This window comes from Anas acuta, chromosome 1 (assembly GCF_963932015.1).
Source record: "Anas acuta chromosome 1, bAnaAcu1.1, whole genome shotgun sequence".
Lineage (NCBI taxonomy): Eukaryota > Metazoa > Chordata > Aves > Anseriformes > Anatidae > Anas > Anas acuta.
Genome location: NC_088979.1, coordinates 174,228,773 through 174,251,702, shown reverse-complemented (window position 1 = coordinate 174,251,702; position 22,930 = coordinate 174,228,773). Strand labels below are relative to the sequence as shown.

The following is a 22,930-nucleotide window of genomic DNA, read 5'->3' as shown; positions in this document are numbered from 1 at the left end:
CAAACACAATGTGGTATTTAAAGCTTGTTGAAAGCATTTCTAGATAGCTAGAAGCAGAGTTAAAGTAGCCAGTGCTATCTTACACACATACAGAATTTATATCTGCTTTTATAAAATCATCCTGTATATATAATTTGTATACTGCCATACTACCAGCTGAAGTTTAAGTGCACCTAAGACTTCTCTTCTGATACATAACATAAAAAATAAAGAGCCATATATCCTTCTTACACTTGATTTTATGAAATTCCGTATGTACACCACTTTTGAAAAAGACTTTATTCCTGAGAATAAAGCAAAAATGAACATTGTCCTTGTCTTGATACCCCACAGCATGCCATGGTTAAAATATTTTAATTGTCTAGGCCATAAACTTTATTTTCAAGCATGCCTATTTTAATTCATGTCCCCTTGTAATTTGTTGTCTAAATTCTCAGCACAGATGTATGATCATTATTTTTACTGCAGCAATGCCCTAGAATGCCCTGCTTGGTCTGGGGCTCTGTAGTGCTTAATGTTATATAACCAGAAACACACAGTCCTTGCACCTAGGTGATTTTATCTAAATAGATAGGTACAAGAGGTGTAAGATGTGGGCTCCAGTGGTTTTTCAGTGTTTTATATTGTTCTTGCTGCTTCTACAAAAGATAATCAAAGGCGTGTTAAAGGATAACTGTGTTGCTCAGAAGGGAAGGCATTACTCTGTTCCTGATGTTAAGAGGTCTTCTCTGCTCTGTATGCTAAGCTCTCCCATCTGATGTCAGCGCACAGCAATTGAAAGCAGCAAGAATTGCCCACATGCATCCATAGGCCAGGTTTTCCTCTGAATAGCTAACATGGAAATTCTTCTAAATCTTAGATTTCGGTAATATTTGTAGTCTTGTGCAGCGATGGTACAGATCTGATCCATGCAGCATATTCAGTAGTCAGCCATCTGCACAGCCTTGTCTGTCAGCCATGTGTAAGCTCCCTGACATATTTTTCAGCCAGTTGAACTTTAACTGCCTCAGTGTACCTTGGAGAGCTGGCCTGGACCTGGAACAGCAGCTCTAACACAGTGCTGCTGTATGCCCAGCACTGCCTGGAAAAAGGAGAGTGATGAGTTTTGTGTGAACTTCCTCAGTTAATACCCATTGCAGATGTTTGGACAGCTTTTTGCAGAAATGATCCAGCCTCATCGTCTCCTGAATTCCACATGGAGTGTACTACACATAGGCTTACCACAGAAGAAGGCACCCCTTGCAAGTGTTAAGCACTCAAGTCTTACAGGAGTGGCTGCTGTTGCTAGCGCTGCAGAGTCCAAATGCAAGGCAATAAAGGAAATCAAAGGAGCAAAGAGAAAGATAAGGGAGGAAAGCCAAAGAGGAAAATGGAATAAAACAGAGAAAGGAAATGATAAGAGAAGATAGAGATATGGGGAGAGGCACTCCAGAAAGAAGAACAGACATAGAAACACTTGGACAGAAATAGCACCTGTAATTGATTTTAAGCCAGGAAGGAGCTGCAACTCTTTCTAGTGAAGCCACATACACAGCTGTGGTGCTGTATAAATAAGATAGAATTAGGCTGGTCCTCACATTAACATCACCTACTGTTTTTCCTGCAAACAAGAAGTATGGAAATTGAACTTCAGAGATTAAAAATTGAAGCTATCTCTGTGATAGTGCAGTAAGCCATCACTTGGTAGAAAAGTAAAACAATCCTATGTGACAAATAATATTTAATGGAATATCAGAGTAGAAGAAAGAAAAGTGAAAGGGAAGAGACAGACACAAGTATGTTATATTAAGATATCTCTCTACATATGAATCCATATGCAGTTTTGTTTATTTTCATTAGTGTATAAGTAAACATGTACAAGGATGCTGTAGTTAATATTACCTGCTCTCTTGGTGTTCAAATAAAAGTAGTTGCCAAGCTTTCCTAAGAGCTGCTGGGAACTTTCTGGCACAAAAACACCCAAATGAGTTTTGAGTGGCAGGTAAGGTCCTGTTACTGTCTTTGTTTTATCAGATGAAGAGCTCTTCTAAGGTCACATTTTCTTTTTTGAAAAAGAGATCAAGGAAGTTGCTGCATGCTGTGTTCCAGAAGCAGGATGAAATTAAATGTTGTAGTAATCTATTGCTGTGTCAGACCTTGTCGCTAAGCCACTGTAAATGTGTGAGCTTGTGAAAAGTATTTTTAAAACATTTAGTCCTGTAAAAAGTTGGAAGGAATTTGTGCAAGTACTATTATGCCAGAAAAAATCACCAATATGCTGCTTCTGGAGTAAAGCCATGCAAACAAATGGAGAACAACAGTGTCAAATTAGTGTCGAGGCAGTGTGAGGGAAGAATGGAAAATGACTGAGAGGAACCCTTGGAGTTTTATTCCAAGGGAGGAGGAGCCTGTTCTATTCCTTCAAAATGACAATTAAAACAGATAAACAGTAAGAAATGCATGTTAAAATAGAGCAAGTCTGTTGCATGTTCATTAAAGAAAGGCAAACGCAGATGCTGGGGGGAGAGCTCTGCTCTCAGCACTTCACGTGGTTAGAGCCCCAGCAGGACGTGGGGTTTGGTTAGCCTTGGGGCAGCGCCCAGGGACTGGCCAGGGTTTCCCTCAGGGAGGAGGCCAGGCTCAACGCTGTGATGCTGGCTTTATTGTTGCTGCTTTCTTGTGCAGTGCGAAATGCTGGCACGTGGAGCATCCTCTTGGCCAAAGCAAAAACCCTGCTTACCAGCTGGGCTGGAGGCAGCGTGCTGTCAGCTGCTCATCACTGCTGCTTTTAAGAGAAAGGCCAGTGTACTGGTGCTTGCTGGTGGATGTGTGGGCAGGAAACATGCTCCCTGGCTGGGATGAGGATTGCCAAGTGCCAGGGATGCCACAGTTGGGAGCAGCACCCTAAGACCCAGCCAGCTGTACAGGCTGCCACCGCCGTCTGTCCTGGTCCTGCACAGCTGGAGCGGGTGGGAGTTAGTCCTTGGCCAGGGAGAGCTAGAGCTCTCACTGTGCTACCTTAAATTGAATTTAAAAATAAAAAAAATAAAATCTGCCTTATGCTTAACTGCATCCCTTAAATGGGGAATTTTAATAATGTGCCAACAGCAGCAGTTTGGAGTATCTTATGGAGGAAAAGGTCACTGTGCCCATAAGTTATCCTAGCATTTGATCAGTGGACTCTTTTCCAAAGACTTTAAGTCTCATTATTCACTGCTTATAAAGTCACTTGAGATATAAAAAGTCTTTTTATAGTAATGAAAGAACTCCCACAATTAGCCAGAAGGCAGCCATCTATCTTTTTAAACTCCTCGGTTCAGAGGAGACCAGGAGTTTCAGGCGTCTGAACGTGGATGAATTGTTATGACAGTGATAAGTGTAACATTCGTGTAGGGATGCCAGCCTTGGCTGAGTTCATGGAGGGCTGGGGATTCTTTTTAAAGGTGAAAGAAAGACTTTTCTTTTTAATGAAATATAGGATGTAATTCCCTGAAAGGAAAAAAGTAACTACATGCTGTTTACATACTCCTGAAATCTGCCATTCAGCCTCTTCCATTATTCTTGGGGAATTGCAGATGATTAAAGAATATTGTTAATTTGATCTCCTAAAACTTGAATAGCAGCTACCTTTTGAAGTGCCTGTTCTCTGAGAAAAGTACATAACCCTAGAACAGAAATTGGAGAGTGAGCTTGTGGAAGAGCAGAGACTTGAAAGTTCACAGGAGAATACAGCATTCAGTGCAGAGGCTTGGAGATAAAAATGATTTGTTCTGAGCATGCACACTGGCCTTTGATTGTATTTTTCCCTACCATCAAAGGGCTGGTGTATGTGGTAGATCTAGTGAGAGATTTATCTAATATCCTATCCACAAATAGAAGTTTGCAATGATTAATGTAATAAATGATGGTCTAATTATATCGAGGAGTAACTTAACGTATTTTATGCATGCCACAGCTAGTTTAGTCTTTATTGCCCTCAGGCAAAATCGTAATATCATCAGAAAAACTGTTTGTCAATATTAAAAGCAATTTGCATAGTAAATACACTCCAGCCTTGTTACATCACCATCTGGGTTAGCCGAGCATTTGGAGTAGTACTGGGAGGTGCTGGTGAAGGCAGACTCACAAGTGCTCTGACTGTCCAGCTATCAACATGATCTGATGACCAGAGATGGTGCTTCCAGCCTGCTGGAAGGGGACAGGGTCAGTGACAAGGCAGAGGGAGAAGAATTTAGGAAAGGAAAGAGGAATTCAGAAGGCATGAGAAAAATTAAACCCTGGGAACAAAACAAAGGTCTGCAGTGAAAGGGTGGGGTGTGAATAGAAGAAAGCCTGAAAGAGAAGGGAAGTGTGAGAGATCAGAGGCAGCACAGCAAGGGAATTGAACTAATAACAGCTGGAAGAGGGGCAAGAAAGATGTCCATAGCAAGTAGTTACACCTCTACTGGGCATATTGAGGGAGTCAGAGAGAGAGAATAGTGGCTGCTTGCAAATTCATGTCTACCAGCTCTGGTCTCAGAGCAGCTCACTATGAAACTAATGCAGCGATTCTTAAATTTAATTTGGCATTTCCATTTCACTCACAAACCAAGAGAACTGCAGATAATAGTCTGCTTGCTCTTTCAAAGCTCAAGTGAACCTTTCCTGAGCTATTGCTGTGTTCAGCACTAAAGGAGTTGAAAGAATCTTTGTGACATTTGTGTTGCTCTAACACCCAGTGAGGAGATAGAATATTCTTATTCCAGTTGCACGGACTGCCAAGCATCATGTTATGAAGTACAGGAACTGAGATCACATTTTGGACACAGTTTAGAGCTGTTAACTCAGCAGAGCATTGAATCTTGTTGGAGTGGTCGTAGTTATCCTGGTGGTGCAAATGCAGCATTGTAGCATCCAAGTGTTTTTCTTGAAATATGTCTCAAGGTGAGGGCCCAGATCCATGAAGAGACTTCAGGCATGGAAATGTTGAAAGTCTCTTCTTGGCTGTCATCTCCTAGGGTGGATATTTTGCCTGATTTTCTACACACTGTCAGAGGACAGTTAGGTGCTCGTCAACAGTTACGGTCATGGTCATGTTTAACCCAGCCAGCTGGAAGCAGACTATAGGCACATACATGTATATAAAGCACCATCATTTCCTTATGCTCAGTACTTTAAATGCAAGTAGGCATTCAATAAATTTATGATTCAGAGCCTCCAACTTCTTCATAAAAGAGGAGATGGAGAGGGAAAGGGCTTCTGTGATTTAGTCGCTACTGGTGGATTTGACTTTTCACTTACAAAAGGGATTGTGCACCCAAAGTTTTGGGGGACAGTTGTTGCAGTTGAGCTTTGGTTTAGTTAGTGGTGACTGGGTAGAGAAAGTAAAATCACAGAGAAAGAGATTTTGAACTAGTTTGTATTTGATAGAGAGGCAAAATAGCTCAAGCACTTTTGTGTTGCTTACCTTGCTCACTAATTTGCTCTGTTTCACTGCAGCTGTGATGGGAGCTTTTTCTCCATTCCCAGCACATCTACCTGAGGCATTGTTTGCAATCCAGTTTAAAAGTCTCTTGAATTTCCTAGCATTGCTCGTTATCCAACATTTTCAGGCAGTGTCCAGCTCTTTGCAGGGGTCTTTTGGGGATGTGTCATGTTCTTCACAGAGAGGAGTTGCAGCTGTCAGACCTGCCCACAGGTCACAGTGGACAATTCTGACAAAGTGAAGCACAGTCTTGAGGTCAGTTAAAAGAAGGGTGTTTCTTTATGACAGCTACTGTTTAGATAACCAAAACTGCTGAGAAGTCCTTGGGAAGTGTCTCTCTAGAAAGAAGCTTTATATGGTGGAAAAAAAAGCATATTTATGTGTGTTGGGTTTTTTGTTTTTTGTTTTTTTTTCACAGCTTCTTGTAGCATTTATGTTTTCTTGCTTAGGTTAAAGCTTAGCCACAGGCTTTTCAGCCAAAGTAGTTAGCTGCTAAATATTAGGAAACTGAAGTGGTGCTTTACACACAGAGAAATGCACAGAAGGCTGCAGTTATGTGTTTTGTTTTGTTTTGTTTCAGTATTGTTGAACTAGCTACACAAACTAGCTAATATAACAAGCTTAAGCTGTACAGGTAATAGAAAAGTAGTTGTTATTGTAAGCCTTTGGTTCAACCTGAGGAAAGCAGCCAAAGCCTGTGTGTTCAGCAACGTATACAGCTTTTAGAAGGGCTGATAAGGTTTGGCGATCGGGGCAACAAAGGATCAAATGGGAAGAAGCATCACTTAACTCATCTGGCTAAGGAAGAGGAAATGTCATTCACCAGCGTAATAAAAGTTGTCCCTTTACTGAACTTGCCTGAACCCTGACTAAGATAGTGGCGTTGGGTAATGGCTGAATTTGATACCTTTCAGATTAACTTGCCCAAGAAATTCAGCTTAGTGCTGAACTGTAACCTAAAAGGTCGGTGTGTCAAATGCCATTTCTGTAAATGAACTATCACATTTGTGTTAGTAGAAGAGTTGCAGTGTCCTCTCCAACACACGTGTCACTGGCAGGTCACAAGTTCTGTGCCTCCCATCCTGCCCAGAAAGCCTCATGCCTGGCAGTCTTTATCACTGGAAGTTTTCTTAAATGGCTGTATGTCCCCAAACCTTTATGTTTGAGAAGAAGGTAGTATTGTTTGTTCTTTTTCTTTGGGTTGTCCTTGTAGTTAGGGAGGGCTCAAATTCTTGTCCTAAAAAAAGGACTGATCAAAGTAAGACACGGTATTCAATCCTTTTTGCCAGTTTTCCATCCAAGGATGCACTCCAGGTTGTGGTTGCCTGGATGTATATTAGGGGCAGAAATTGGAGGTGAAGAGACTGCTGTGATGAGAGCAGATTTAGCACCTGTCAGGTCAGAGGCATCTTTTGCATGAGTGTTGAAATCCCCCAGGACAGTGAGCCTTGTGAACTCCATCATCATGTCAGACAACATCTCTGTCATGTCTCCAGGAAACCCTTGTGGCTGGATGTCTCTGGTCTAGCGAAATGCTCAGGTTATTCTTCCCTTTGCCCTTACTGATTAAACAGGAGGTCTCCAAGGATTTACTTCAGCAGAGCCAATCTTAAATTTTAAGTTGCATATGCCAGGTATTTGCTGAGAGGTGGAGGTTATCTCATGAGTTGCTAATGTGACACCTTTTGTGATGGTTGCATTCATGTGATTACACATCTTTTTCTCTTTTTTTCCTTTCTCTTTTTTCTTTTTCCTTTTCATAGATAGTATGAGGAAAGTAAAGACTACAGGAAACATCTTCAGTATTCTGACTCGATTCAAAAATTCTGGCCAGCATTAATAGGAATAACCGACATCTGTAATCAGCGGGAAAGTGTTTAAAGACAAGGGTATTTTGTTTTTCAACCACACGCACTTAAATCCTGGAAGCAGTCTTCATTGATGGACTGATATATTATTATTTTTTTAGAACACAAAGTGCAAGAATAATCTAACAGCCATCTGCTTGCGTTTTTTATAGTCAGTGTTTTGTTATTTAGTCCTGTTCCTCCTTCATTCTCTGCTGTCCACCTCTGCATGTCTGGGGAACTAGAAATGTTCAGTTCTATGTACAGTAGTGCTGGCATTAGAAATGGCTGTTGGCCAATGTCAGTTGATTTGTGCATGAAAAACAAAGCCTGTTTGCTTGTTTATTTTCTGATGCTGATGAAGTTTTGCATGTGGTTGGATTTAGAGCAAGGGGATGGCCAGGATCCAGCCAGTGGCCACCAGTCACTCAAGGGAAGATGTTGACAAGTGGCCCAGGCTTTGCAGTGTGTCCAAAAGGGGGGAGAGTGTTCATTAAACAGAAGTTTAATCAAACAGGGCAGGAGGATGGTTTACATGAGGAAAGATATATTCTTTACTTAACATTCACAACTTGCTTGTGGATTAATTAGCCCATCTGCTACTACAAATGTATTCCCATGTCTTTGTGTTGACTGTTAAAAGTGACTGATTTCTCTATCCACTTAAAATAGTACCCTGGATTCCACTGAAAGTAACCTTTCCGAGGCAAGGAATTTATTTAATCATCCACTAAGAACCTGTAAGTGGCTTGCTGTAAATAAGTGCTCAGCTGTCTACAGCTCCCAGGGTAACTATATGTGAGTGTTAAGTTGGGGGATGATGCAGGAGGCAGAAAAACCTTAAAGAAGCTAAATGAAGAGAGCTTCCAACCCCATCTGTAGTATTGGCTTTGGGTTTTAAAATAAATTCTCTCTTCCCAGCCCCAAGTGGGCAGGACAGCTGCCAGCATCAAGTAATTCAGCTATAGATTTTCTTCCGAGGAAGACAGCGTTCATAAATTAGGTGACCTTTATGCAGATCGACAAAGTGTGTTGATGAACTTCAAGTGACAATTTAAACAAGTATTGGGTGTCTGAAGTGCTTGTATTTCATAAGAAACCAACATAAAGGATGGAATGCTTTTAAAGTCTTTAAATTGAACAGGCACTTAAATGAAAATAGAGGTCATATGTGGCCAAGATAAATGAAAATGTGCATCTTTTGTGATTTTTCACACTCATGTGATTTTAAAATATTATTATTCTTTAGAAATAGAATTTGCATGTAAATAGCATTGTTGTGAATTTATGTCATTTTCCTCATGGTATTGGATAATTATTGACTGATGTCAATAAACAGAGCTTCTGGTATTCCAAAATAATCTAATATATATTTTTTATGCTATCCAAATATCTTTTTGCTTTGCTGATAAGAATCTGTGATAAAACTGTAAGCTTGTGCCAGAAATCACCACATGATGCAGGTGGGATGCAGCAGGATTGTGTGCTTTTTACTTGATAGGAAAAGAAAATGATACACTGCTATGTTGAATGTTTTTTCCCAAATGCTTACTCTTAGGAGAAACACTATATCTGTTATCAGAAACTTTTAAAAAGTATTAAATGGGTTTTGGGAAACAGGAAAGTAATTTTTATGTTCTTTAAGGCCTTAGAAATGAGAGTTATTCAGAAAGCCTGTAGGACAATCTTTTTACAAAACCTGCCAAAATGTGAAAACTGGAAAATTGTTTCCTTGATAGTATCTAAGTTAGAAGCAAGAATGAAGCAGAGGCTGGAACTGAAGAGTGACTAGAAGACCCAGGCTTGAAGCTTTATCTCTAATTGCCTCTATTAGACATGGCTGAATCTAACACCCTGGCAGCGTAACTTGTGCTATCAGAGAGGGTTTGCAGAAGCTCACTCCTTGGGGAAATTTCTTTTTCTTGTAGCATAACTTGTTTTTCAACTGTTCTGGCCCTTCCTCTTGTATACGACTGATACTTCGCCATGTAACTTAGTTTTACAAAACCAAAGATTGTAATTTGATGCATGATATTTTGAGATAGAAAATCTTAACATTTTCTGGCTTCGGTCATCAGAGAAACACTGCATATGGATCAAATTCAAGTGATTAAGCTAGTTGTTGTTCATATTACTTGATCACAGTCTAGGTTGCAGTGTTTCATACTTCTAGGGCTCCTGGACATTCAGCACAGTGATTTTTGAGCTTTTTTAGGTATAGAAATCTATTTAGGTAATTTCTAACTTTCTCGTCACCACATACAGCATCAGAGCTAGCTAGAAAGATCAAGTGACCTTCACACTGAAGGCCACACTATAGTGTGGTTATTTCACATGTCCTCATGAGCGATATGGCCACAGGGACACAGCTTCTTTGGAAACTGCATCAAAGGAAAGCTGGTGCTACATTGTTGTTAAGCATGCATTCTAGAAAGGTACTGAGTTGGTGTATTAATTATATAATTAATAGTCAACTGTATTATAACCATCCATATGAGTAGACATGCTTACATGTGTTGCCTCAAATGTGACATTTTTAATTGCAAATGCTTCTCCTGGCAGGCTTAAAGCTGCTGAATGTGTCATTTGAGTTTGCTGGCATTGTTCTTTTTTGCATCTTTCATTTTTTTTTTTGAAGAAAGTTCCAAGTATTTCTATAATGAAAGAGTAATGTGACAAAGCAGTTTTGTTTTCAGCAAAAGTCTGTTGCAGTGTTTGTCCCACTTCTCGGGAGGGCTTAGGCTTAGTCCATTAAGCAGAAGATTTAGGGCTTTGCAGTCTATACAACAGAGTAAATTTTGGCATTGACTTGTGGTAGAATCCCATTTCTGACTTTCTGTCAGTGTAGAGATTTACCCAGGGTAAATAGTTTACCCTGGGTAAATTTATAAATTTAAATCAGTCTTTGGTACCCTTCAGATATTCACATATCTAACTAGAAAACCATGCACAGGATCATCTCATCTCTGCAGTAGCTCACAATGGCTAGATGGTGTGCAACAGTCAACACCAGTCCCGTGGCTCTGGAAACAGAGCAGAATGGTATTTTATGTGTAACTTTCTGTGATGTTGCACTGCCCCTTAGGGCTTAGATACTGGCTGCTATTGGCGAATTAGCTCTCACATTTTGTAATGGGCCAAAAATTGGCAAGTTTGCCCTAAACACCTGAAATCATATGAAATTAGCATCACCAAGTCTTGCAGTTGCCTTTTTTAATACTAAGAGACCTAACAAGACTTGGAGGAATTTTCTGCTTTGCTTGCAGCAGAAAGAAACCTTGCCATAGTCTTTTAGTTTTGCCAAGCTATGCTGCATTTGCAGAGTAATTTTCTGTTTTATTAGTTGTCTGTTTGTAGCAAATAAATTCTTCAGCTTGTCTGATTTAGATTTCTCTTTTCTTAAAAGAGCAGCAGCTGACTGTGTTAGTTAAATCTTCCTATCTTTGGTCTTAATGACTGTATAATGGCAATAGCAGATAAGTGGCAAAACATTGAAAGTTGGCCTTGTTTCTTTTTAGATATCTGCGACATGTTTATTGACATCTGCATTAATAACAATACTGTGCCAGAAATCCCTTATTACAGTTGCATGCCACAGAAAAATGTTGAAATTGAAAATTAAAGGCACCCACCTTTTTTTATTCATATTTTATGAGGCAAATAAAATAAGATGAGAAAGCTGATTTTAAATGTCCTTTTTAAATGCTCTAGTTTCTTTGCTGTGTTGGAATTCCATTGGGGCAATTAAGGAAGTGCTCAAACCATTTCTAATTTCTATCATAGATTAAAGAAGTTCTTTCTCCTTCCAGCCTTATGTCACCTCTTTCATGAATACCAAAATAAAGTTCAGTCAATGTCAGCACATAGCTTGATAACACTACACAAATTATTCCCCCGATATTTTACACCCATGTTTTTATGCTGCCTTTTCTCTTGTGCTTACTCTTTGGTATATTTTTCTGTTTTTCTCTAGGTCAATGGGAAGGACCTCTCCAAGGCCACTCATGAAGAGGCAGTGGAAGCTTTTCGCAATGCCAAGGAGCCAATTGTAGTTCAAGTTTTACGACGAGCTCCAATTAGCAAAGCTCAAGGTAGCTCTCAGGATGTACGTCTTGTGGATGCCTGCACTCAGACTGACATCACTTTTGAGCACATTATGGCTCTGGCCAAACTAAGGCCTTCCACACCACCAGTTCCTGATATCTGCCCTTTTCTACTTTCAGACAGGTATGGCATATATTCTCCTATTGTTTTTTAGTGAGATTGAGGCATTGCAATGGCAGGTTTGTAGCCTTCTCTTGAAAAGGTGTCAGGAACACTGTAAATGAATTATAAATGTTGTAGAAGTTATAACTGCTATGCTGTTCAGGCTTTGATGACAATTTTCATTAACTGTACTCTAGGATTAGACAACAAGAAGGAATATTGTTCTTGCTTACTTTGTGCTTATGCACAAAGTTCATCTAAAGCTAAGCCCTTATTAAGAAGAAAAACACTTCTGTGTTCCAAAGTACCAAAAAGGCTTCTAAAGCCTAGAAAGAGCTGTCTTGTTGCTTTCTGTTCTTCCAAATTTCTTGCAAAACTCATGGAAAAGTTATTTTATTTAATTTAACAGTCCCCTTATTAAGGCAAAACAATTCCAAAAATATGGAGATGGAAGTATAATGTCACCTTTCGTATGTCAAATAATGTGAATTAAGTTATCCCTTGGTTGAATTAATTTTCTCTGAAATGGAACTGAATACAAATATTGGCAAAAAATACAAAAAAAAAAAAAAAAAAGGGATTAGGCTCCTCCCTTTATGGACTGTTACTCCCTTTTTACTCATGAGTATCGTCATCTAGTGGTTGACCCTTAGTCTCTGTCTGTGGCCAGCAAAACTATGAAAGCCTTGAAGCTTTCCTCCTGACTTCCTGGCACGCTGTACATCTCTGCAGAAATGATGCAGAGAACATACCACTTTTGACCTTGATATAACTCTGTCTTTAGAAGTTCTAGGTAAGCTGAGTAGATGACCATATCAGAGAGAGAGAACCTGCTGGATAGATCCTACTATTTAATACTAAACAGCTGAACATGTATATTTTTGAGTTGTTACGGTACTACTAAACTGTGTGCTACTGTGATTGAAGTTCCCATACTCTCAGCATGGGGAAGAGTTTCCTGATTTGGCTTGAGGTAGATCCACAATGGGTGTTGCATGGTTAGGACCTAAGGAGTCTGAAGAGCTAAGGCCACCTTGGGTCCGCAACTGTACCTAAATGCATGTCATAAAGACCTCATTATTTGTGCCCCAAGACTTTGCAACCATGCAATTTAATAACATTTTACAGTGTGCAGTTATTCAAATGCACTTCACCACCCTGTTATCCCTTTAACAAAAGAGGATAATGCAACTTGTGTAATGCAAGCACTTGAACAATTTGCCAGCCTGGTGTGGGTTGTAGATTGAGGATGTTCGTGTGTTTGTAACAAGTTAATTGGTAAGCTGCCACTGGCCATGATGCAGCATATGAATGTGGAGTTAGGTAGATTTATGAGCATAAGGAATTCCAAATAGTCATAATTAAGTAGTTTGGCCCCAAACAGACCCTTTTACATAATCACCCTGTATAAATCTGACAAAAGGTGAATCTAGCAAAATGAACTAAGAATTTGAGCTTTAGAAAACAGCCCTTTCTACATCCTAATGCTGTTTTATTCATGCTCTCAAGCCCTCCAGAGTAATATTCCAAAGATAAAACTACAGAAAGGGTTTGTGTATGTGTTTTTAATATTTATTTATTTATTTATTTAATTGTTTCATATACTTTTGTTGTACTGCTTTGTTCCACATAGCTGCCATTCTCTTCACCCAGCGGAGCATGAATTTTACGAAGGTAATGAGTATCTTTCCAGCCTGCCTGCTGATGCAGATAGAACAGAGGACTTTGAGTATGAGGTAAGACCACTGACACACTGCAGTCTCTCTGTTATTACAGATATGGTACTTGCACAGATAGGATCAGGTTCTTGTGCAAAATAAAGGAAAAAAAGAGAGAGAAAGAGAGAGAGAGAGAGAGAGAGAGAATGGGAATACTCTGTGCCACAGAGTGTTCAAACAGTGTCCTTTTTTATACCTGTGTAACGTCACAAGCTTTGGGTTAGGTTATGCATGTGAAATGTGAAAGTGGAATCTTGCACTGGTTGTCTTTGTACAAGTTCAGGATACTTACTCTCTCTTTGTTCAGTGGAGACAGTAAATCTGCTACTTTCTTTTTGAAGTTATAACACTTTAAGGAAAACCTTTCCAAAATTAAAAATGGTAACTGGAAGCTTAATTGTCATCTTTCTTTTTTTTCCCTTCAAATTTTAAGAATTAATTGGCCTTTTTTCTTATGCCTTAGGGATAAGCCTTACAGATACTTGGATGCATACTTGAGTGTTTGTAAGATCAGGCTACATCTCTGAAAATGAATATAATTTCTGTTACTTGCTCTTTCCTATTTGACATTGTAAGTGTTGCAATTAGAAGAAATTGTGCTCTGTACTGCAAATATCCCTTTGCTGTTAATGCATTGTATTCTCTAGTGATGAGGCTGGATGTCTTTCTGAATCACTGGAAAAATTTGTGTAGCTTCCCAAAATGATAACATGTGATTGGTGTTGTTGCTCTTCATTAGATTTTCATTTCAATATCTAAATAGTGTTTGTGTCTGCCAGTCATTAGATTTTTGTCTTTTCTACTGTTATGTAGCAACAAAATATTTGTAGGGGCAGGCATAAGAAGCAGATGGCTCTTTTTAATATTAAACAGTGCTGAGTCTTTGCATAAGTTCAAGTTACTGTATTTTAAATAAGAGTGATTATAAATAATTAAATATCTTTAATACAAGATTTAAAATATCCTATCTTTCTGTTTGCTGTACCTTAAGAAACATTTTTAAAGGTTTCACATAACTGCTTGACATTTGGAAATGAAATGAATGGCAAAAGCTTTGGCAAATATTCTGTGTGTTCACTTTTATCTTGTCTTTAGCAGCTAAGATGCTCTATTGCAAGTTCAGCCCATTGTTCTTCTAGCAGCCTGGGGAATCTGAAGTTCTTCCCCCAGGAAATAGAAAAATCAAATAACATCTACTTAGTGAATCTCAATCAGAACAAGCAAACTTTTATTTGAACTCCTCAAAAAATCATTGCTAGGGATTAGCGAAATCATTATTTCTTCCCAGTTGGTTTTTGATGTGATATCTCACAGTACAAGAGTATCAGGGCTTAGGTTCTGCTTTGACTCCCCAGGTGTAATGCAATATTAAATTTCTCTGTCAAGTGTGTTTGTTTACAGTGCTTCTTTCTTACCTGTAATAGAAACTTTTTTTTTTTAATAGTGATATTTAAGTAAATTAGTAATGGAAACATCTAGAAAGAATACATTAAAAATGGTAGTTAGTTGAAAATATTTTTCATCATTTAATCAGAGTATCGGTGACATTAAAATGCTAACAGAATTCAAATCTATATAGGGCCTACCTAGTGGAATCAGGTCCCCTTTATGACTGTTATTAATCACTAATAATAGTTGGCATAAGTATTATGACAGTGGCAAATGCTTGGGAAGGTTCTCAGTTGCCTGTAATTGCTACTAATCACACCATCATAGTCATTAATTTGCTATCAGTTGTGATTCAGTTGCCCGAGGCAAACTCACTGAGTGATTGAAATAGCGTTTCATATGAAATTCAAATAGGAAAGGAACTGTATGGCTTCCTTTGAAGAGGACCCTATTCTACTAAATATGTAAGTTTTGAAGGAGAAACATCATGGAGCCTTTTATTAGAAGAGCTCTAAATGTGAAAAGCTTTCCCAAAATTTAAGCCTGTGTGGTAATATTATGATTTAAGTCACTCATTGGTTGTATTAACTGTCATTTAAGTTAGTAAGTAAGAAGTTAGTAAACTCCCCTGTTGCAACCAGATAACATTATCATTATTCCAGATAGCTGGATCATTGATCCATGAAAGATATATATTATCTCTCTTTGAAACCAAGTCTCATAAAGGACAGAGTCAAAAGGGATTTATTATCTGCGCTGGTGGATTTGGAGGAGAAGCAGTAGGACAGTCAGCAGAGCAGAGGCAATGGTTCGGGGCTGTCAAGGTCTCCACAACAATATTGGCTTAGGTGTACCCTCCTGTGGCCACTCAATCCTAGCCCTGATGTCTTCTGACTCCTTGGTTATGTAATGTTATCACCACCAACATTACTTGATTGTGAAACAGGTGTTAGAAGCGATCCAACCTTTTTAAAAATATATCCTTTTTTAAAGGGATTTTAACCTAGCCCCGCTGCCTGATCCGATTTCCAGCATGGCTTCACGAACTACTGTGTTGTCAAAACTGAATGGTGTGCATAGCAGAATCAGGGAAGGAAAAATGGTCAAGTATTTAGGAAGACAAGTTTTAAAACCAGCACAGGGTACCCTGTGGGCTGCAGGCTGGATGGAAGAACATACTCTATTTCCCACCATTTGATTTCTCCTGTGCTTAGAGAATGGAGTTTTACTATAATTACTGTGATTTCTGTAGAGCCAGGATTGTATCAGTTCTCCCTTAATTTTGTCATTTTTTCCTTTGTAAGAGATTTCTGTTGTGAACGTCAGCTAATTGCCTACAGCAAAAAAACTACCTGGTGTTTGGACTGTGTTTAGTGTTGCTTTTGCTAAAAGGATACAGGTAAGCAGTTCACAGGTCCCCGTGGCAAACCAAAGAATTTTAAAAATTAATTTTAAAGCTAAACCTAGAGATTTCAGAAAAGCTTTGAAAGAAGATAGTGAGCAGAAAGAGAACTAGAACAATGCCTGATAATTTCCCAGAAATGTTTTTTTTAGGTAAAGAATGCATCAGTTTTCAGATGACAAATGCAAAGTGCTAAGCCAAAGTAGGAAGAACTGAGATGACTAGCAATGGAGATGATCTAAACAAGAATATTTTCCAAAGGGAATGTCCTGAAAATCTTTGATCAACTTGGAACTTGCTTATAGATATGTGCTGGAGTTTAAGCACCTGAATTACCACCATAAAAGGGAAACAAGAGGGTCACTGGGGATATGGACTTGTGTTTGCCAGTGGATTTGGTAGAATTTGACACTCTTCTACTCCATTTATAAATGAGAAAAACCCAGTGGTTTGTGCTCAGATTGCCACAGCTCAATAAACTCAAGTACAAGCCAATTGTCTTGGAAGGGTGAACTCCCTAGGAGGCTCATTAGGCTCCATTCAGTACCATGCTTTAAACAAATGGCTGAGAAGATGGCAGAGCTGGGGGATTGCTGAGAGCCAGCTCATGTATCTTTAGGTTGCTCCTGCAAAGCTTGTCCTAAAAGGAATGAGAATTGTTGATATGTATTGAGACAGGTGGCAGAGCCAGCATCACTCTGTGTTGGCAGATACAGATCAAAAGATTTGTGTTTCTGGCATAGCAAGATATCCATAAGGACTTTTAAGATAAAGTAAGAACCAACCAATCTGTAAATGCTCAGTTGGACTTACAGTCAAGATAACTGAAAGAGAGCCAAAGATATTCAGGGTCATACCCAGCTCCTCCATGGCTATGAGTTGTGCTGCTGGAATTAAATGAGGTGATATTAGAGTATGCATCACGTTGTCTGCTACCAATAATGCAAAAGGACTAAAACCATCATAGCATCCAGTAATTCTGTGTCAAACATATCTCTTAAATTTGTACAGCAGATTTGTTCTTGCAAGAAGAACAGAAGATAGTGGTACTTGAGAGGAGTGAATAAGTTATTGAATATGTGCTTCTTTAATAACATTTCTGAACCTGCTATCAAAGAGAGAGAAGCATCGTATTCTTGGTTAGGAACATTACCAGTAATACAAAAATAAAGGGAAAAACAATTACATGGTGGAACAGTGAAATAATTTTTTTTTTTTAAAAAAAAGAACATTGTAAAGACAGTGCTGGACTAAGGAGCATATAACTAATATCTGGTTCTACATATTCACTCTGAGGAGACTGCCTTTCAAAAAGAGCAAACAGAAACAGAAGAAAATAAAAGAAGTTAGTGTATGTCACTAAACCAACAGACATGCACATGAGATGTGCAAGTAACTTTTTTCCGTGGCAAACTTTTATAAAATCTTTTGTGTCCAAACAATGAAAGGGTCAGAAGTCCTACCAGGAATGGCATCTACAGTAGAGCACAGTTACATTTTCTTGAGAAAAAGCCACCTGAGAACACCTGTTATTTTAATTCCTCCTATGCCCCAGAAAATAGAACTTCTGGAAACTAGAAAATTGATATGAACGGCGCTTGACTGCATCATCAGTATCTTCTCCTAAGTAGAGCAACCTGTAGTGCTCCAAGGGTTGGTTAATACCTTGTGTCAAAAAGGAATAGTCTTAAGTTCATAGTTTGTAGTTTCAAGGGCCAGATTTTTACTCAGGATAAGGAAATAAATGTGTATGTCTGCACATTGAATGTAAGTGCTAATTTATGGCTATGCACAGCCATTCATTTAAATGTGTTGATAAGTATTTGCACTCATAAATCTGCTAACTGTAAATGTAGATTAGCCCTTTAAGTATACCACTGGCCTGATCCAAACCCATTGAAATTGCTGAGGTTTCCTATTGACCTAAGCATTTCTGGATCAGATATTGTTGGCTGTTTTAACAAATTACTAAAAATGGAGCTGGCAGAGAACAGCTAGAAAATTTGGGGAATTGCCTATGACTGAGGTTTTGTATATATCTCTTCTGATCGAAACCTATAAAACTCCCATAGGGGAGAATTTTATCCTGTTAATTTCTCTTACCATTTCTGAATATACTATCAGATGCTATGCAGAAGTAAAGCTTTGGTTTGCTATTCCAATAACACTCATAAGTATTATATCTGTATGAAGGAAGGTTGCTATTTCAGGTGCAAGTTTTATTTTCCTTCTGTGACATAACATTTTGGAAGTGGTCAGTTGTATTAGTGTCTTTTCAGAACAAAAAAGGAGTAGTTTTGTTCAGATTAGTATTCTGAGTGATGCTGTTGATCCAGATAAAGTCACTCGAAAGCAAAAATATTTGTGGGGGAGGCCCTCAGTTTTCTAGGTAAGCCCTGCTGAAGCATAGCCACCAGCGCCTTCCTGGAAGGCCTACCTCTGCTGTGGTAGGCCAAGAGAGACCTGCTTGCCTTGTGAATTCATATTTAAGGCCTCTCCAACACAGGGATTTTTTAACCAATAAACCAAATGGATCTGTCTATCTCATAAATACATACTTAGGGCCTTTTTAACATGAGGATTACAGAGCTGATAGTCGGTAACAGCTCCCTTCAGAGCTGTGATAGCCTGCAAACTCCCCTTTGCGAACATTACAGGCGCTTGTGGCAATGCAATTGGAGCTCCTGCTTCAATTGCTCACACCTGAATAAACAGTTTTTATGGGAGCAGCATCTGTGCACACACTGCCAGTGCTTCTGGTAGCTAGTCAGGCTCTTTTGTTTTGTTACCTGATGAGTGTTTCTGTATGAAGAAGCTAATCCAAAAGATGCATAAGCAGCAAAATTGAAAACATTTCTGAGATAAGAATTTTCCCAAAATCCCTTACGTGTAGCATGGATTTTCTCTTTACAGCTATGAAGTCATGTTCTTTATTTAATAATATAAAGGGGATAGAGAGAGAGAAAGAAATCCTGTTTTGGTGGGGATCATACAAGGCAAGTTCCAGCCACGTGCAGATACAATGGCAGTGACATGAATGAGCAGAACCACTCTAATACCTTTGTCACTTGCTATCAGATTGTACTTTTTTCTTCTGTATTTTCTGCTGGGATTGGATTCTTTCTTCCTGAGCCTCTTAAAACTTGGGATGAATCTGAAAAGAGCCCTCAGCGAATAAAAGGCAGATTTCAAATTCAGCAACCACCAGATATAATTGAAAAGAGAAGGCTTCAAGAAATACGATGTTATACAGGCAGAATCCTAATAAAGACATAGGTGTTTTAATGTAGAAGAGCCAAAGTCTTGGATGAGGTTGTGTCTTTCCATTGCAGTCAGAGCTGATTGGTGTGAGAAGGGAAATGTGAAAAGGCTTCCTGGTAAGTGTGATGTAGGTTTTAGGTGGCAGAGCAAGTACTGCTTGCTGCATGCCTGCTACTAGTGCTTTCAGGGGGCAAGGACTGAACTAACAAGTCAGAGTGGGCTCAGATAAACTGGGAGTTACTGACCTACATCTGTTTTCTGACCAGCAGTTTGTTACTGCCTAGAAGTTACTGCTGAATACATGATGCCCCACAGCATACAGACGTTATACCAGAATGGTTATTCAGGTATTTTGTGGTAATTTTTAATATTAACTAACACCTCTTAAGGAGCATGGTGAAGGAAATGAACATGCATATGTGTGCCTGTGATCTGGAAAATCACAAAAACACAAAGAAAAATACAGACCATTTTTTAAAGCTAATAAGTGGAAAGCTTGCAAGGAATTCTTTTTGCCTAGTAAATAGATTATTATAGATGTTTCAGTTGGATCTGTGAAAACACTACAATAGTTAGGGCTTTTTAAAGCATTCCTCGAGATTTTTTCATTTAAACTTAAAAGTAGTTCTGAGCTACTAATACCTAGCTTGTGATCCCTCTGCCTCTCACTGTGGACTATTAAATTGGGAAGGTGACAGTTAAAATGGAGAAATGGCACTGGCATATTTTTTTCTGTAAATCATTGAGTAGCACTGTGTAATAAATGAAATAAGACTCTTTTACAATGCATTTGTCATACTGTAGCACTGGTATTTTTTCTGGTATTTTCACTGGTATTTTTATTTTTAAAACCCCTGGGGAGTTAAGTCACCATAATCTTCTCATAGCCAATAATAAGTATGGAATTTTTCCCAAGCTGTGACTAATTGTACATTGTAAATGAGGAAAACAGTGGTAAAAAAGAAGCATTCATTTACTTTACTACTTTTTTTTTTTTTCCACCTGCCTTTTAAGAATTGCAGTCAGTTTTCAAGTATAAATTAATTAGACTTAACATCATTCCACGAGGGTACTTCAGTATTACTATATCCTGCATTGCTACAGGAATTCACAAGCAGGTGAACTAAGGACAGTAGTATTGATTGACTTGCCAAGTCAGTCAGTGACAGAACTGGCAGTAAAAGACAAGAGTCTTTACTCCTAATGCTTTTTTTTTTTCTTTTTCTTTTTCATTAAATCACTCTTCTTTTTGGTCATTTGATCATTTAGATGGAGGAGGATATCAGGGTAGTTTCTGCCATAGTGGTTTGTTAATTTTGAGTATGTTACTGTATCTCATCACAGAAGTCTGACATTCAAAGCAGATGAAGTTGCTGTTATCTCACCTCCCATAAGTAATGAATATCCCAATTTAATGGCTTGAATTGTGTCCCCAACATCATGAGAGAACAGCGTGAAAAAGACACAAAACTGACATGGGCAAATTTATCAAAGTTATTACCATTTCCTGTGTTTTAAAACAGGAGGAAAATATATCAAGTCACTGATATTCATTTTGTTTCATGATTTCATAAAACAAACACAGCATTACTCCTCACTTCACCTGAAAGCTAATAAAAATTCTTCCTTGTTGTCAGGGCTTGTGTTTTCCCTTGAAAATGAAGAAAAGTGAGCTTAGTTCAGCGGCACTTTATTGTTGGGCAACATTACAACATATGGCATGTGTTTTTCACTCAGTGAAGGAAGAAGAAGGTGCTGGCAGTATTTTCATATTTATGAAAATCTGTGGGTTATAAATCTTCTGTTTTGGATAAGTGTTTTGTGTAGACAGTTTTTATAGCATTATACCACATACTTGCATATATGCTTTACAGTGAAAATATTTCTAAGACTTTTATTAATGCTATTTTTCATATTCTTCCTGTTTGAAGGTGTGTGTAGTATGTCTTGGAGACATGGAATCTGGCTATACAGACAAAGAACAGGAGAAAACAATTTCTTTTATATATTACTTATAACGTCACTCTTTTAAAGCATAGTATCTTAGGAACTTCAAGAGCACAAGAAGCAAGGACCAAATCCCTCTAGTAAGATGGGAACCTTTTACAGGAAAATGGACTTTAAACAAGGTTTGAGTATTATGCATGCTGGGCCTTCTGAGGAGAAATCAAAAAGCAGGCAAGGTCTTTTCTCTGGAAGTTTGCTTTTTTATTTAATGAGGCAGCTCTTCAAAGAGAATGTGATAGTCATTCCTGGAGGGCATGGTTTGGTGAGCAGGAACACAGGTGAGACTGTATTGTGCATCAAAAAAGCAGATGATGAATTTGCTTTGTATTTCATCTCATGATTTCGTCAATCTATTCAAGTACGTGTTTGGGGATGGAGGACATTTCCACGGGTAACAGAAGTCTGAACAGCTGAAACTCAGCATGGATATGGTGCCCATAGACCTCGTTTTGGTGCCAGGAAAATGAAAATGTGTTTTTAAAGTCAGCACATATCACTTCATGTGCTTGATTTATATAAAAATTGCATGTTTAAACTATACATATTTTAATATGTATGTAGGTGGAATTTTAGCTTTGTGTTTTCTAAGAATATCTAATTTTATTAGTTCAACTTAAAATTTAGCTTTTTTTTCATGGTATTTTGCATTTATTGTACTGGAAAAGCATAAACTGAATTACAGGAAAGTGTATTTCTCACAGCTGTCTAAAATGGAAAAATAACATTTTCAACTTGTTTTTAATTAATATTTCAAAATAGCCTTCACACAGTTGTAGATCAAGGATGTCCATATGGGTAGCATTGTAACTAGTTTGGAGTTTGAATCTACAACAATGTGTTCTGCTGTCCAGATAAATGTTTGCTGCAGCAGATGTTAGCACATCTGTTATGCCTCCCCATTTCGATTGGCTGCCTGGATGTTTAGAAAGTGCTGATGAGGCAGATAAATCTTCTGACACGTCTCAAGCCCAAAGCAGGCAGGCAGCAGCAATAATGATGCTTACAGAGCCAAGTACTAGGCAGTAACATTTTGAAATAAAACAAAAATAAAGTATGACTTTACCTGCAATAAGTGAAATTTATTGTGAAAAGTGAAAGCTAATTTTACCAAGTGATTCTCAGCTGATTTGAGCTGCAGCTATGTCAATCCATAAACCTCTGAACTTTGTGTATCTAAGGTTTGTCTGTTAGCAAAAAGCACCTGCTACAGCTTAGAAAGAGCTCTGAACTATTAAGGGGCTCTTTAATACACTTTGGATTGCTGGGAGTTTGGTTTAGAAACAGCTGCAGCATATCTGTTTTTTTTTTTGGAAGGGTAAGAGTTATCTACTGCACGTGTGAAGTTCCTGATCTTATCATAATCCTAACTTTTAAAGGGTTTTCCTCTACCCCTCAAAGCTTCTCAGATTTGAATACTTTTATATCACTAGAGTCAGGAAAATTCCAGACATGGGGATCTTCTCCTGAGAAGATCAATATATGTATCAAAGAGGGCATTTGTGGACAGAGGAGGATATATCTGACGATCTCAAGTGCTAAGGCTGGTTTCAAAGTACATAGAGCTTTAGCATGTATTGGATCCCATCCTGACTTAAATCTTCATGAATGGTAAACAGAAATGTAGAAGTCACTGCAAAGATTTTAGCACTGATGCCAT

At 38.5% G+C, this 22,930-nt stretch overlaps 1 protein-coding gene across 4 annotated transcripts in view; it reads left to right on the top strand.

Annotated features, from left to right (window-relative positions):
- The window catches only part of PDZRN4 (PDZ domain containing ring finger 4), a 244,773-nt gene that overhangs the window by 189,498 nt on the left and 32,345 nt on the right, over nucleotides 1-22,930 (top strand). For all 4 annotated transcript variants that reach the window (XM_068669410.1, XM_068669407.1, XM_068669409.1 and 1 more), the window contains 2 exons: nucleotides 11,264-11,517; nucleotides 13,130-13,232. In XM_068669410.1, the coding sequence (XP_068525511.1) occupies nucleotides 11,264-11,517; nucleotides 13,130-13,232 (357 nt within the window). The remainder of the gene's footprint in view (nucleotides 1-11,263; nucleotides 11,518-13,129; nucleotides 13,233-22,930) is intronic.